The 16,097-nt window shown below is 40.8% G+C and overlaps 1 protein-coding gene across 3 annotated transcripts; it reads left to right on the forward strand.

The window, feature by feature from the left end:
• The first annotated feature begins 6,638 nt into the window (after nt 1-6,638).
• Nucleotides 6,639-14,936, forward strand: ldah (lipid droplet associated hydrolase). 3 transcript variants are annotated; one of them, XM_051941329.1, is made up of 7 exons: nt 6,639-6,769; nt 7,422-7,568; nt 7,935-8,069; nt 9,773-9,942; nt 10,140-10,380; nt 13,304-13,386; nt 14,521-14,936. In XM_051941329.1, the coding sequence occupies exons 2-7, from the start codon at nt 7,430-7,432 to the stop codon at nt 14,707-14,709; spliced, it is 957 nt and encodes a 318-aa protein (XP_051797289.1). In that variant the 5' UTR covers nt 6,639-6,769; nt 7,422-7,429; the 3' UTR covers nt 14,710-14,936. The 3 variants fall into 3 exon arrangements, with proteins under 3 accessions (XP_051797289.1, XP_051797315.1, XP_051797336.1); XM_051941355.1 differs by lacking the exon at nt 6,639-6,769 and adding an exon at nt 6,802-6,936; XM_051941376.1 differs by lacking the exon at nt 6,639-6,769 and having other exon boundaries at nt 7,419-7,546.
• Nucleotides 14,937-16,097: the final 1,161 nt, after the last annotated feature.

Genomic DNA, 16,097 nt, shown 5'->3' on the forward strand with positions numbered 1-16,097 from the left:
CTCTAGTGTTTCATTATTTTCTATTTAAATCCACAGATCTGAAACCTTTGGAAATCTACGAAAGCATAAACAGAAAATGGAGATTTTTTCCTAAACAAAATGGTGAGACATAGGTTGAGACATCTTAAAATACGAGATATTTTTCACTATTTTCCTGACATGCTATTAAAAGTACAAAATAAAAGTTCAAATGTCACTACCAGACAATGAACAATAATATTAAATTTACATTTTATGGTTTTGATGCACAGGACTGGATTACTAACACAGCAGAACAGGCAACTGTCCTCCCCAGGGTCCCATAAAGCTCCAGTTTCTGTTCTGTATCATTTCTCAACTCAGTTACTTGTTTCATCGGTATGGTCTATGATCCCCTGCATGTCAGGGTACATGGATACCTCTTTAAGACAGTCCAGTCACGCCTCACAAGTTATCTATAAGGGACCTATGCTGCCACAAATTTACTGATTTTTTGATCTCCACTCGGTCAGGGTGCAGTGTGATGATCCGTTTGCTTCAAAGATTTACTAAAATGTGTGTGTTACAGCATATATCCACTTATCTGCACTTATGGGGCGGCATGACTCAGTGGGTTGAGTGGCCGTCTTTTAACTGGAAGGTTGCCAGTTCGATCCTCGGCCTGTCGTGCTCATGTTGAGGTGTCCCTGAGCAAGACACCGAACCCGTAATTGCTCCTGGTGGGTCGTGGTCAGCGCCTTGCATGGCAGCTTCTGCCATCAGTGTATGAATGTGTCTATGAATGGGTAAATGTGACATATCATGTAAAGTGCTTTGAATAAAAGCACTATATCAATACTACCATTTATCTGTTGTGGCTGGGTGTCCGTCTGTGGGCAGCCTCCCTCGATTGCTGTTTCACTTTTCTGATTTCAAACATTCAAAAGGCTGCGATCCCTATATCCGTATTGTATTAAAGTCATTGCATTGGTTCCCCATCTGCTTCACGATCAATTTTATGGTTCTTTCACTAGTTTTTAAATGTCTTAATGGTTTTGCGCCCTCTTATTTATCTGATCTGCTTTTATCATATCAACCCTCACGGATCCTGAGGTCCTCCAGCAGCAGCGTTTTATCCACACCAAAAGTCAGAACCGAAACCCATGGTGAGGCAGCATTTAGCCACTATAGTTCCCAGCTGTGTACCAGCCGGCCGGAGAGCCTCAGGACTTCAGAGACTGTTGATATTTTTAAAGGAAGGAAGTGTAGTTGTGTGTATATATGGAAGGTGGGAAGGACAGGTTTCCTCTCTGTATTTTCTTGTAATGTTTTAACTGTTGTAAAGGACTTTGTGTTGCATTTTAGTTGTATGAGAAGTGCTATATAAATAAAGTTTGATTGATTGATATTGATTGATATTGGTCTGGTGCAGCTAATGCGCTCGGTGTGGCCTCATGCTGACTGCTGACTCTCTAGTCCCAGGTTATCTGAAAGAGTTACCCATGCATATGAAATATGGAACTGGGTGGAGAGATAGTCTAGAGACGATAGAGAATGGCATGATTATATTGCAAATTTGGTTCTCTGAGTGGAGGGACTATCTCTCTAGCTCAAGGGTCGGCAACCTTTAACACTCAAAGAGCCATTCCAACCCGTTTCCCACAGAAAAGAAAACACCGGGAGCCGCAAAATCTTTTTGGCATTTAAAATGAAGACAATACTGCATATATCGCTTTTTTTTAACCTCTATGCCCTTGTTAATCAGTCGTGATTAATTAATTACAAAGTCTCTAATTAGATAAATTCATTTTTTAATTGTGTCCTACCACTAATATCTTACTTGGTTAATGTCATTTTTGCTCCTGGACCTCATATGTTACGTAATGTTAGCTGGAAATCAATATTTTGCTAATGTCTATTTAACTTGTAAAATCTATTTATCTTAAGCTAACAACTTTTCTCTGGTAAGTTGCTGCCCTATTTTCCAAGACGACACTCCTCTGACTGTCTGACCTGCTGCCTGGATGCTGGACGTGTTCTTGCGAGTAACGTGTATTACCCTATCAAAGAGTAGATACTGAGCAAGACAATTATCCGTAGTTTACCTTAGTACTCACGAGTACTTTTGACTCAAAGACAAGACGTGTCTTTCTTGGAGTGGAGCTTTAATATACAGGCTTGCCATTCTTGAGTACAAAAAGATGTGAAACTACAGGCGTTGCTTCTCCATCTTGTCTGCATCAACTTTGCGCTCTCATGTCCCATGGGAAAACCGCAGCACATCCGGTGGAGTGACACGTCAAAATAAGAGCGGTAATTTCACAATAAAACTCTCTATTAAAATGCATTGAAACGCGCCTGAAAGGCAGAACAATTTGTTTTCCAAAGTTACAGGGAGCCACAACAGAGGGATGAAAGAGCCGCATGCGGCTCCGGAGCCGCGGGTTGCCGACCCCTGCTCTAGCTCTTTTGGCTGCTCTGAGACACGTTTCAATCAAAACAATCAATGAATTCATTCCAGCATAGGTGCTTTATAGGTAACCTGTTTTGGTGTTACCAGGCAAGCAAGTTTTAAAGAAGTATCCAAGCCATTCCCCATACAGATGAAATATGTCACCATACGTTCCTCAACTCTCAGTTCAGCACAACTACTGATGACTTTACATATGAGAAGCACAGTCTTTTAAAATCCAAGACAGTGAAGACATGGTTTGTGACCACTATGAAAAGCAGCATGTAACTGAGACCACCCATCTGATTTTAGATGTCTCAGCACACAATTTGCCAACTAAACTCCCACAATTATTTCCTAAAAACTGGCATAACAAACTAAATAATCAAGAACATACATTTTTGTGGCAGAACATGTTTTCTTTGGAGTGTGCACCAACTCTTTCATTGCAACCTAATAGATTGCAAACCTTAATGTAATGATATATGCATGGGTAGCACAATAAAATGGTATAGGTGGCAATTTGAGCTCTTAAGTGGTACTGACCAACCTATCTGGCTCCTGGACTATAACTTATAACTATAACAAATGCATGTCAAACAATTTCTTTTATGTCTAATCTGTGGAATCGATCCTGTTAACATGCAAGGTGGGACTCTATCAAATTAGTTTCCAGTTGAAACTGGTGGTAGAATTACTTCAGTATTGCAATTTGCCGTTGTAGCAAAAACTGACCCTTACCAGAGTACATAACAGCCTTAAATTAGTGAGTTAAATGACATTCTTACCTGAAGCTCTTCCACATCAGTAGTTGAGTCTCCTCTTTAGTGCCTCTGTGACCTTCACAAAATGGCAGCGGGCTGATGTATGATTTATTTAACATGTGTGCGCCATGCCACGTGCTGTATAGAGGCATGGTCTCTTTTACTTTTTATTGCAGAATTCACTGAAGGTCGCTGCATTTCATCAGCTCCTGTTGGCCGACATGTCATGCAGCTTCCCTCCTCATCCACAGGGGGCAGTACTGCAGCGATGACCTGGATGATGATGTCACCACGACACGAAGAAGAAAGGCATCGTGTCGACCAATCAGAAGACAGCAGAAAGTTTTTTGTGGGTACCAGCACATGTAGGGGTGAGGGAAAAATTGGACAATCTTAGACCAATTACGCTGCTAAATATAGACTACAAAATTTTTTCAGGGGCTATTGCTGCTCGACTTAAAGTAGGTATATCTGAAATAATTAGCGAGACTCAATCTGGTTTTTTAAAAGGCCGATCAATTCACAATAATATTAGACTTATATGGGATTTGCTCGACTATAGTCATGTCGTTCATGAAAAGGGATTCATTTTGTTTTTAGACTTTTACAAAGCTTTTGATTCCGTGGAACATTCCTTTATTTTAAAAACTTTAGAGCATTTTGGCTTTGGTAATAAATTTATAGATGTTATTGGAATACTGTATAATGGGATTAATAGCTCGGTAAGTTTAGGTCATGGTACATCTCCCAGGTTTGACATTAAGAGAGGCATTTGACAGGGTTGTGGGAGCTCACCATTATTGTTCATAATGGTTGCTGAAATGTTATCTATTTTAATTAAAACCAGTAGGGTTAGGGGGTTGAAGGTATTGGAGAAAGAAATTGTGATAAGTCAGCTAGCAGATGACACAACTTTATTTCTGGAGAAGGTTGATCAAGTTTCACTGGCTCTGCAATCTATTGACTTTTTTTCAAAGGCCTCTGGTTTACAACTCAATTTGAGAAAATGTGAGATTCTAACGTTACATGATTGCCAATCTGTGTGCAATATAGAAGTGAAAAAGAAAGGCAAATACCTAGGAATTGTTATCTCCAAGGACAAAATGTTGACTGAAAAACTAAATATCTCTGATACGGTGGACAAATGTAAATCTATGTTAAATAGATGGCTTCAAAGAGATGTCTCCATTTTTGGAAGGGTGTTATTAACAAAAATGGATAGTCTGTCTAACGTTATCTACCCTGCCTTCTCTTTACCAATTTCGAAGAAAATGATCAAAATGATAAATACTTTAAATTTTAGATTTATATGGAGAAACAGATGTCAATACATAAGGAAAAATGATATGGTCAAAGTGTATGAAGATGGGGGTATAAACGCGATAGAGTTTGACATTATGAATGGCGTCTTAAAATTAAAATGGCTAAAATCTTTTCTCACAAACAGGGATTCACTTTGGTTCACTGTTCCTAACATGATTTTCAAGAAGGTGGGGGGAATAGACTTTCTGTTGCAATGTGACTTTGAATGTAGATCGTTACCGATCAAACTTTCTGATTTACATCAACAAGTTCTTCTCTATTGGAAATTAATATACTGTCATAATTTTACTCCTCACAATACACCAATCTGGAATAACCGATATATATCGCTGAACAGGAAGTCAGTTTGTAGGGTGGAATGGAATTCAAAAGGAGTCTGGGCTGTTGCTCACCTGTTAGATGAAAATGGGAACCCGTTATTACATGAAGACTTTTGCAAAAAATACCAAATACAATGTAGTTTCAAGGAATACACAAAAGTAATAAGTGCAATACCCATCTCTTTGAGAACAATGGTAAAAGAAGATATACGAAATTCTGAAGTCTCCCAAAGATTGAGACAATTGTGCATTGGGGGGATTGAGTTTTGTGATCGTGCATGTAATAACAATGCCATTAGAAGACTGTTGTTAAATGAATTCTATCCAAATTCAATCAAAAGAGCATATATTTTGAAACGATTTGAGGTGGAGAAAAATAAAAACATAAGGAAAAATTATATCTCATTTCCATTACCTCCCAAGGCCAAAGAAGTTCAGTTCAAACTTTTGAACGAAATCTACCCTACAAATGAGTTCCTAAGACTAAGATTTAATCTGGATGTAAATAACTGTGTTTTGTGATGTGGATGTTGAAAATTTGAACCATGTTTTTTTTCACTGCAATGTGGTACATCCCTTTTGGTGTGACTTAAGGAGCTGGTTATTCTCAAAAAACATTATTTTCCCCCTGACAGAAGATTCTATTATGTTTGGTGTGTTTAAAGATGACAAGAATCTAGAATTTATGCTGAATCTTTTATTGCTTTTAGGGAAATTCTTTATTCACAAATGCAGGTACTTTAAATCTAGACCCTGTTTTACTCACTGGAAGAATGAGTTCTTACTTTTTTGTAAATCTTTAAAATTAATTGAAAATAGGAAAGCCCTTCACTTGTTTTCTTTATTAGATAAATTTGATTTAATTTAAAAGTCCCTTCACAAATGTATTTATTTTTTTTATCTATCTCTTTCTCTTTTCTTCTTCCTTCTCTCTCCCTCCTTTCCTTTTCTATTTGGAATTACTCTGCTCGATCTGTGATGGAAGTTTGTTAATGATGATGATCATATGTGCCTTGTTTGTTTGTGTATAATGTTCTAAATAAAAATAAAAAAAAACATGTAGGGGTGAGGGGGAATGAGAGGGTTGATGATCTGGCCAAGAGAGCTTTACTGAAAAGGAAAATAGAAATGCATCTGAGGATCAGCAAGAAAGAAATCAAAAGTATTATCTGGGAAAAAAGCAACTCAGTGTGGCAAGAAAGGTGGGATGGAGAGAAGAAAGGGAGGCACCTGTATCAGGTACAAAAGAGCGTCAGAGGTGGGAGGGTGAGTAGTGGACACAGGAGGGAGGAGAGTGTGATGACCAGGTTAAGGTTGGGGCATAATGCACTAAATAAAACACTGAAACTGACTGGGAAGCACCAGACTGGTTTATGTGAGGGTTGTCAGGAGGAGGAAGAGTCAGTGGAACATGTAGTTCTGAGGTGTAGAAGATATGAGGTGCAGAGAGGGGAGCTGATGGATAGGATAAAGGAGTTAGGGGTGCAGGAATTTACACTGAAAGAGTTGCTAAGTATGGAAGAGAGGGCACAGGTTAGGGCACTGATGGATTTTTTAAAGGGGACCGGGGTTTATAATAGAATATGATGGTTAGGTAGGGATAATGATAAGGGGAGGTAGTTGGCTTGGGTGTGGAGAGTGTAAGTTAGAGGGTTTTTTTTCTTTTTCTTTTTTTGTTTATTTGTTTGTTTGGGTTTTTGTTTGGTCTTTGTAGTGTGTGTTTGTAGATTTGATAGTTTGAACTAGGTCGGGTAAAGTCTGTAAGTCTACTGTCTGGTCCACACTCCGGAACAGAAGGTGGCGGTAATGCACCAAGAAGCTGGATGCCAAACGCCGTAAAACAAGAAGAAGAAGAAAAAAGAAGAAGAAGAAAAAGAAGAAGAAGAAGAAGAAGAAGAAGAAGAAGAAAGCAGGATTTCCTCACTGAGCCAGCTGAACACCGTCATTAGCAGGTAAAACACGTCTGGAGCCTCTCTGCTGCTTACATAAGCTGGGACTGACGCTGACGTCTCTCCCTGGACTGTAGTTCTTTATTAGCTGATGCTAATAAAGATGCTAAAGTTGCTGTCAGACTGAAAACATGATCCTGCACTGAGCAAACATTAGAACAACAGCCGAGGTGCTTTTCATCTCTTGCTTCTTATTAACTTATTTATCCGCCTTCTCGGGGATCTTTACTCGAAGCTGAGGAAACTACACAGGTGGAAAGTTTGAAGAGATTTAAATTTATCTGTTTTCAGGAGCTAATGTTTAAATATTAGTGGCACCAAACACACGGATAAACTTTTGGACCTTTGCCGTGGATGAAATGTGTCACCTTTGTACCTGCTGATAAACTACCAGCTAAAACCTGCTGTAGTGCTCTATTACTGCAATATACCACTACTGTAATACATTTTTACTGTAGTACTCCACTACTGTAATACAATGTTACTGTAGTACTCCATTACTTTAATACACCACTACTGTAGTACACTGGTGTAACTGTCTGTATTCTGTTTGTCATTTATTGGATGAAGGATGCCCAGAGTGCATGAAACAGGACTCCATCAGTAAAACGATCATATTGTAGTGTGTGTTTTCATTTCCCTTCTCTCCTCTCAGCTACTGAGATGGAAACCATGGCGACAGAAAGGAGGGATGAACCACAGACAGACTTCATGTACTGTAGTGGAGCCGCCACAGAGGTCCTAAAGTTTGGTTCCTGTCAGCTCCGCTCTGGACACAAGGTGCTCTTTCTCATCATTCCAGGTAATAGTTTGTAATGTTCCTGTACTTCGTTGGATTCCAACACGCAGAAACTTCAGTTTAATAGCACGAAAGACAGATACTGCATAAACTTATATTGTCTTTTAATAGGACTTAATTGGTGCTGGAGGCTAAAAACACTCACTACAGGCAAACTAAAGCACTAAAAGACAGACTCACCTGAATCTTCCGGTCATACCAGTAGTGAACCACGAGAACAGCAGCTCAAGTTTCATTATATTTATGCAGAAATATTTTAAGATTTAGTTCCAAGTCATATTTAAATGGTGTTTTTTGTAAATTAAGTTGTGTTTTCCACATTTTTGCTATAAGGGGTCAAATACTGATCTCTGGTTGTCTTCCACACAGGGAACCCAGGTGTCGTGGGCTTCTACAAAACCTTCATGCAAACACTTCACATGATGTTTGGATACCAGTACCCGGTGTGGGCTGCAAGCCACGCTGGCCACTGTGTTCCACCGACCTCCATGGACATGGTAGACGGTACGCATCGTTCTCAGGTTCTTTACACTTCCCATGCTGACCATTGGAAGAGAGACCAGGAATAAACTTGCTGGTTTTCTGGAAATAAAATGTTTATCACACTAAACATAGACTACCGGTCAAAAGTTTTAAAACACCCCCAATTATTCAATTTTTTACTGTAAATTCTGCATGTTAATGTCTCATTGTACTCTGAAATTAAAGAGAACAAATAAACAAATGAAGTTTAAAAAAAGACATCTATTTAGAAACCAAAATGTATTCTAAGACTCATCAGAGTAGCACCTTTGGCAGATATATCAGTTGAACACACTCATTCTTTCCACAGTGGAAATCAAATATTCTTCAGAAAGTTCTTCTAGAAGCAGAAGTTCCCATAAATGTGTGGTTCTTGTAGGTTCTTTGCTTTCACTCTTCTGTCCAGTTCATCCAAACCAGCTCCATGGGTTTAAGTCTGGAGACTGTGCTGCCACTCCATGTTTTCAACCATCTGGTTCTTTGTTCCTAAGGTAGTTCTGCAGAGCTTGGACTGATGTTCTGGGTCATTATCTGCTGTAGGATGAACCTCTGACCAACTAGAACATACCAGAGGGTTCTGCATGGAGCTGCAGAATGCTGTGGTAGACGTTTAGGTTCAGGGTTCCTCTCACTCTGTACAAGAACCGACCCTGGATCCAGCAGAACAGCCCCAGACCATCACACTTCCTCCATGTTTGACAGTTGATGTTCCACACTGAGGAACCATCCTTTCTCCTACTGGGCGGCTACAAAAATCCTGCTGATGAACCAGAGATTTCAGATTTAGATCCATCAGTCCATAATACCTTCTTCCAGTCTTCAGTAGTCCATTGGTGGTGTTTCATGGTCCAGGAAGCCTCTTTTTTTCTTGTTCTTACGTCTTAACAACGGCTTTCTGCTGCAGCTCCACCTGTCAAACCTGCAGCTCCAAGTCTTCTCTTCACAGTTAAGCTGACACTTCTTACTACAATCATTATGAAGCTGTGATTGGGTCTTCTGGTTCTGTTGTGGTTTTGGGTCTTCCAGACTTCTTCCTGTCAGAGTTTCCTCCAGTTCCTGAGCCTTTTGATGGTGAAGGAAACTGGACTCACTGACACCTTGACTTTCTTCCTTTCTGTAGGAAAGACCTACATTTTTACGTAAATGTTCTGATGGTCTGTCTCTCTTCTATTGTTAATTGCCTTTTCCTCTCCATTTTTACAGCAACTCACTACTTTCTGCAGTACAGTCCTGTTCTAATAATGTTCTGGAGGGTTCCACGGTGTGTTCCAGCACTACTTTATGCAGACAGAGGGGGTTGGAAGGAATCTAGAAAAGTTGTGACTCCTGTAGGATTTGGTAGCTCCAACTTTCGAGGCTTGATCAACCTCCATTGCTGTAAACAGCTTTCAGTAGTTAACCCATTTCTGTTCCCTGAAAAAGGCCTTTTAGTATAATTCTGAGATGTACATTATGTTTCAGTTCTGGGTAACCGTACCTTTTTTTTAACCTCTGGCAGTTCACCACCTACCTATGGACCATTTCAAGCTTTTAATTTAACTTGAACTACGTGAATTTCAATAAAAAACCTGGAAAAATTGGGGCGTTCTACAACTTTTCACTGGTAGTGCGTGTTACATTTTGCCATACAATAACAGCGGAGATGAGTTTCCTGCAAGTTTTGATAGTTTAATTGTTTGATACAGATACCTACTCAGCAGAAGAGGATGATGTCTTTGGTTTGAACGGTCAGATTGAACATAAGCTGGCCTTCCTCAGGACACATGTTCCCAGAGAAACCAGCCTGGTTCTAGTGGGACACTCCATCGGTTGCTACATTATTCTGGAAATGATGAAGAGAAATCCTGAGCTTAAGGTGAGTTGGTGTAAATTGCATGCTTTATTTTTGATGAGCCAAATCCCCTGTTTCACATTAAGGAGGTTTCCATTATTTTCAGCCTCTTATCTCAGAGTGTGTCTTCCACCTTCTTTGTCTGTTTTCTGAAAGGTTTAGGGTTTTTAGTGTGATTGAACTCATGGAATACTGAAGCTACTTTGTGTTTGTGGCTGCAGGTTCTGAAGGCTGTCATGCTGTTTCCCACCATCGAGCGCATGGCTCAGACTCCTCAGGGGAAGGTCATGACCCCTGTGCTGTGTTACATGCGTTACGTGGCCTACCTGCCTCTGTTCCTGGTCTCTCTGCTGCCCGACACAATCAAAGCCGGTCTGATCAAACTGGTGCTCGGTGGAATCTCCGCTCTGGACTCGTCTGTCATCCAGCCGACTGTAGGTCTGCTCAGTGGAGACAGTGGAGGTTGGTTCAGCTTTCTGCTCTACTGTCTGTGATGAGTAGAATATTCACTCTGTGTTGAGAATGTGCTGTACATCGTGTCCCAAAAGTTTGTTCTCCCCAAAAAAACAAAACTCAAAGACTGAATATGCAATATAATCAATTCATTCAACTGTTTCACTTTGATCACAGCTTTCAGTCTTTCATGGAATGTACAAGGTTCTTAAGTGCTGATGGTTCTATCTTCCCACATTAGAGTTGAGCTGCTTCATGGTGGCCGGTGGTGGACAGGGAAAGATGCGACTGTTCAAGATTCCCCAGCAGGTCTCAGTTGGGTTGAGATTAAGGGAGTTTGGTAGCCATTCAATGCTGAGAGCACTGTAGCTGAGTCATACTGGCAGTGTGAGCAGAGGCATCATTTACATAAATACCAATTCTGAATGTCTGTCAAACATTTTTCCTCAGCTGCAGGCCCTGATTTTTTCTTCCTGACCATAACAGGAAGTAGAACCGTTTCTAGAATGTTGTTGGTCTAATATTGTGCATTAACAGTGGAACCTTTGAGACACAGTGAGCAGCTCTGAGATCTGAAGCAGATATAGACCCCCAAACCAGACTATGGACACTGAATTCCACTGCTCAGAAGATGGTACTTTTTCACCATTATCTGTATAGATATGGCCGTTTTGGCTGTTGAGCATTGGAATTAAGTAGAGAGGTCATTCATCAGAGAAGATTCAGTTCTTCCAGTCTTTAGGAGTCAGAGTTATGGACTTCTTTGTAAAGTCAGTCTTTTCTTCTTCTGCAGTTTGGTGAGTCGTGGGGTATGTTGCCTCTTCTAAACTTGCAGCCTCAATGTTTCTATAAGATAACAATGCACAGAGCTCTTAGAAACATCTTCTCTAAGATGTTTCAGCCTCTGACTGAGTCATCAGCATGACTGGTGTCTTTTACCTTCAACCTTTCCCATCAGATCCTTGGTTTGTATAAGTAGGCCAGATGGACATCCTGAGCATCTAGAGTCTTTGAAGGATCCTCCTTTGTTGTAGCTTTGCTACCACTTCTGTACTTCTGCCAAGGGCTTCAGCTTCCTGCTGACCAGTTTTTCCTGCATTTTGAAAAGCAAAGGCCTGAGCACTTATCTCAGACTCTGATAGAGGGGCTTATCTATCCTTACTCTTGGCCAAGGGAACAACACTTCCAGCATCTGGTTGTGAGTCTGATGCATTTTGGTCAAGCAAGAAATACTGACACCTGACCAGACTGACCAGATTGAACCCATTATGGTGGCAAACAATCAAACATGTTGTCCAGTAGGGAGAACAACGTTGGGGACACGGCATATCACCTCTGTTATCAAGGACAGTGACGGTGTTTTCCCTATAAGTCCTAAGACAGCTTGGATTACAGACATATGATATGACCAGTTATACTGAAGTTATTTCATATTGCGTGTGGTGGTCAGCTAATGTTTAGCTGTGGTGTTGAAAGAAGGGGTAAAGTTGCCTGGAGACCAGACAGCCTTTATATTGTGTATTACAAATACACATAAAGTCAGTCTGGAACTGCTCCATTGAACCAAATCCAGCCCAGAGGCGGGACTACCGATCACAGCTTGAATTGGAGAGAGCCAATCAGCGTAACACATGTGTGACGCAATCAGTAAGTGACCTAACAACTGCCTTTCTGCCATGATGTTTTGTAGTTTTAACAGCTTCCTTCGCCGTACAGGGGTCCTGAAGAAAATCTAAGCTCTCCCTTTCAACAGTGGAGGGCAGCATTACGCATTCTATCGTACAGCCTGCCGGAATTAAAAATGCATCCTTTTTAAAAAGAAAAGCTTTAAGAGCTGCTTCTTGTTGAGGTTTTAAGGACAAATTCAGCCCATGCAAAACAGAGGAAAGCGCACGAGAGAAACCTCGCTCTGTTGCGGTCGCCATTTCGTTTGTATGCGGGAGGTGCACAGGTGTTAGATGGGTAGTCTCGGCCCTGAAGATGACGCATCGTTAACTCCCGCCTCTGGTGCTCTGATTGGTTCGGTCTGATCTGCTCGGAGCTTGAAGACCGGTCAAAATGTGTCAATGGAGGAGGGCTAGACCGTATTCCCATATATCCCTTATAACGGGGATACAGTCTAGCTAAGCTAGGCTAGGGGTAAAGAGGCAGGAGATGACTCGAGCAGCCAGATTTACGCAGAAAAAAATGGCTTTTCATGGGCATTATGACTACAGTTTAAATATGCAAAGAAAGACTGATACAGAGACAGCAGCATACTTTAGAGTCAGCTACTGGATTGATACTAAGACAAACCTCCAGCCATTTCCTGCAAACACAGCAGCTCACAGACACAGTTCATGTGTGGGATTTCTGTGCATATTCAAAGTTCAAAAGAAAAATAATAACGTAGTGTTTGAAAACATCTATTTTGCAGCACGATTGTTTAAGTCAACCTAAGAGAAACGATCTTGTCTGCTCCGGTCCGTCCATTAGACACTGCAGGTGAAAATGACTCAAAAACAGGAGAGGAACTGAACATAACAGAGCAGAAAACAGCAGTCGGGTCTATGAATGACACAAGTGCATATCAATTAGGTCAATAAAATGCTTTTGTTCTGGAGCACCAGTTGAACACTCTGAATTTTACTTTTGCTTTACATTGCAGTGTGGGAGGTCACTAACAGTCTGTTTATAAAAGTGGGGAGAGCCAACATTTTCAATAGGATGGTCTCACGTGCACTAACGTGCACAGTATGGAAGCATAGAAGCTCAGATTTCAACACACACAGAGGGAGCGTGACAATATTCTCTCCTGAAGATGCGATTCACTTTATCTATAGCGGCAGATCATTGCTGCTTTATTCATTTTCAAAATCTTAAAACCTTTATTTTTCTGAAAGTTCTGAAAAACAGCAAAGATTAAACCTGTGACTTTTGTTTCTGCTTGTAGTCAACGCTATGTACATGGGGGGTCAGGAGATGAGGAAAGTCCGGGAAAGAGACAACATAACTATCAAGAAAAATCTGGACAAGGTGGGAAAATGCACACCTGTATGATCACATTGGAATATTTCTCTGCACATGCCTGTAGTTCGCTGCCAGCTAACAGCTAGTAGTCTTTAAAGCTGCTGTCCGGAGTTTCCGTTTGTTTTCAATTTATGTATCATTTTTTAACAAAGCTTAAATGTGTTAGTCTAGTTCGATACTATAATATAAAGTTAGTATAACGCGATATGAAAATTTATTCCTGAGCTCCGCCTTCCTCTCATAGACCCCCATGTTATTCCAAAAAGCGCCGGTTGCTGCCGACCAATCAAGTTCGAGCTTCAGCTTTGTCATGCTGTCAATCAACGGTTACGCGCACAGCAAGCAAGCCCATGCAGAGGTGGGCGAGCTACGCACTACGCAACCGCGCGCACATTTGTTTTGCTTGTGGAGGAGAGAGCATCAGGGCTCAGCAACTTCCAGAAAAGTTACCAATCCCACGACTTGTCAGGCCAAGAGACTGCAGGACGTTTTTTGGCTCGGGGTGCTCGCGTCGCTCCCCGACCACGGCCTCCATAGCCCGCCTGACGGCTTCGTTTAGATGCCCGACCTCTGGAGGAAGATGTTGGGGCGTCTGGGACATACTCTTCGTCAGAGGAGTCATGCAATTCTGAACTCTAGATAGAAATAAATAAACAATGTAACACATATACACGCGTAAATGCACTGAGTTTGATAAACAACGTCATCGAGAGGGATACACGAGTGTAATCACATATTGAAACTTTACTAGTTCGTCCTAGCAGATTCATGTTATTTTGGTATTAGGACAAGTTAGACTCAATACAGCATTCTAACGTAATTCCTTTATTATTTACTAAATGTACTAAATGTAGAAGAGGGGAAAACAGCAAAACAGGCGAGATGCTGCCGCACTCCGGGCACTTCTCTCATGTACTGCGCACGTGCACAAATAAAGGGGCGAAATCAGAGGGAGGGAGGGTGGGACCAACAGCGTTTTGGGAGACGCTGCGATTCAAACTCCGGACAGCAGCTTTAAGTACATAAAAAGACACATGCTTACTTGAATTATCAGTGAATAGTTTGCTTGTGGCATGTTCTTTAGATGTGTATAAATGTAGAAATCCACATCAGCAGTAAACTCTGTGTCCACATTTTCAGATCATTTTTTATTACGGAGCTACAGACCACTGGTGCCCTATTCAGTACTATCACGACATCAAACGGGACTTCCCTCATGGAGACTTCAGACTGTGTGAGAACGGCTTCCGCCACGCCTTCGTCTTGGATGCAGGACGCGACGTTGCCAAAATGGTGGTTGAATGGATCAGAGGAGATCTGACTACATGAGCTACATTCTTCTGTTGGCATTTCTTCCACTGCCTGAACACTGATGACCACAACCTGTGATGAGCAAAACCTACGAGCAGAGATGTTTTAACTGGACTGAAGAGAGGTGGATTGGAAATATTTTAAATAGGGTGATATCAGCTAAAATGGGCCACTTTTTGGTAAATCGCTTGTCGCACTAACAAAAAACAATGTATTCTATTAAAATGTGGTTTTATGGCTAGTAATGGTTGTTTTCTTTTAATTTTGCATTGAAATTATCTAGTAAATAGGATTGTTTAGTTCCTACAGGTCTTGATACGTCAACTGTTGCCAATTTTTTTACACAAGCAAAGTTCAGGTAAAATGGGACGCTTATCAGGTAAGTTGGGCCAGTCCAACTGCAAAGGGATAGTCATCAATTTTTATTGTAAAAAAACTGTCAATATGGCAACATACTGTGTAAGAACAATTTAATAATATCAGGACAATTCATTACATTGTAAATGATTAACTGATCTGCTCATGGCAAATCCACATGGCACTGTGAACTTGGATATAAAACACATAAATAATGATAAAAAAACCAATTGCAACCTACTAGGCCTACAAATGGGATGAATGCATACACTGAACCTCGATAATATCTAAATAGTCAAAATTTTAAAATGTGTGTGTGCTTGGGTAGGTACATATGTCATGGCCTAGGCTACTTAAACCACAAATTTAAATACAGTCCTGACAGGTGAAGCCGTCATCATCATAGATGTCGTTCTCTTTGCCACAGCTCTCATGGCACCAGATTGAACACTTGATCCATTCCTCTGTTGCCTTTGGGTTGTCTCTTTTCCTCTCTGGTCCTTGTTCCTCCTCTCTTCATCTATCCTCAACTGTTCTCTCACTTTCTGTCTCCTCTGCTTGTCTCCTTTCTTCCTCCATCTCTCAGTCCCTCTCTCTTTTCCTCTCACTTGCTTCTTGTTTGCCATACTAACTGCAAATAAAGTCAGTGGATTGTTACTAAAAACACCGATCATCATTATTTTTAGGCAGATGCATCCTTTTCACATAAATGCCTACTCCATTCCCTTCAAATGTGTACATGTGTGACTGACAAAAAGGGTGGCCCATTTTAGCTGAAACCAGGGGGCCCAACTTACCTGAATAGGTTCAGCTAAATTGGGCCACTAACAAAAACGTCAATCTTTCAAAAAAAAAGTCCAAATACCAAACTTTAAGCATTATTTCTGATAGGTGCCATCAAGACAGATATTATACATCAAAAATTGTATATATACACATTTCTTTAATTGACTTATCCTTATAATTTTTATCAGAAATTCTTATGCCAGTCCACTCACCACGCAGTTTTCTGGTGCAGTGTGGATTTGAATCTTATCTCCGCTCACAAA

The sequence above is a fragment of the Acanthochromis polyacanthus genome, chromosome 1 (assembly GCF_021347895.1).
Source record: "Acanthochromis polyacanthus isolate Apoly-LR-REF ecotype Palm Island chromosome 1, KAUST_Apoly_ChrSc, whole genome shotgun sequence".
NCBI classification, from domain to species: Eukaryota; Metazoa; Chordata; class Actinopteri; family Pomacentridae; genus Acanthochromis; species Acanthochromis polyacanthus.

Bases quoted from the DNA above. Each gene is read 5' to 3' on its own strand.
- ldah (XM_051941329.1), top strand. From the start codon at position 7,430: ATGGAAACCATGGCGACAGAAAGGAGGGATGAACCACAGACAGACTTC. The intron at 8,070-9,772 runs GTACGCATCGTT...TGTTTGATACAG, and splicing joins CTCCATGGACATGGTAGACG to ATACCTACTCAGCAGAAGAG. The intron at 9,943-10,139 runs GTGAGTTGGTGT...TTGTGGCTGCAG, and splicing joins AGAGAAATCCTGAGCTTAAG to GTTCTGAAGGCTGTCATGCT.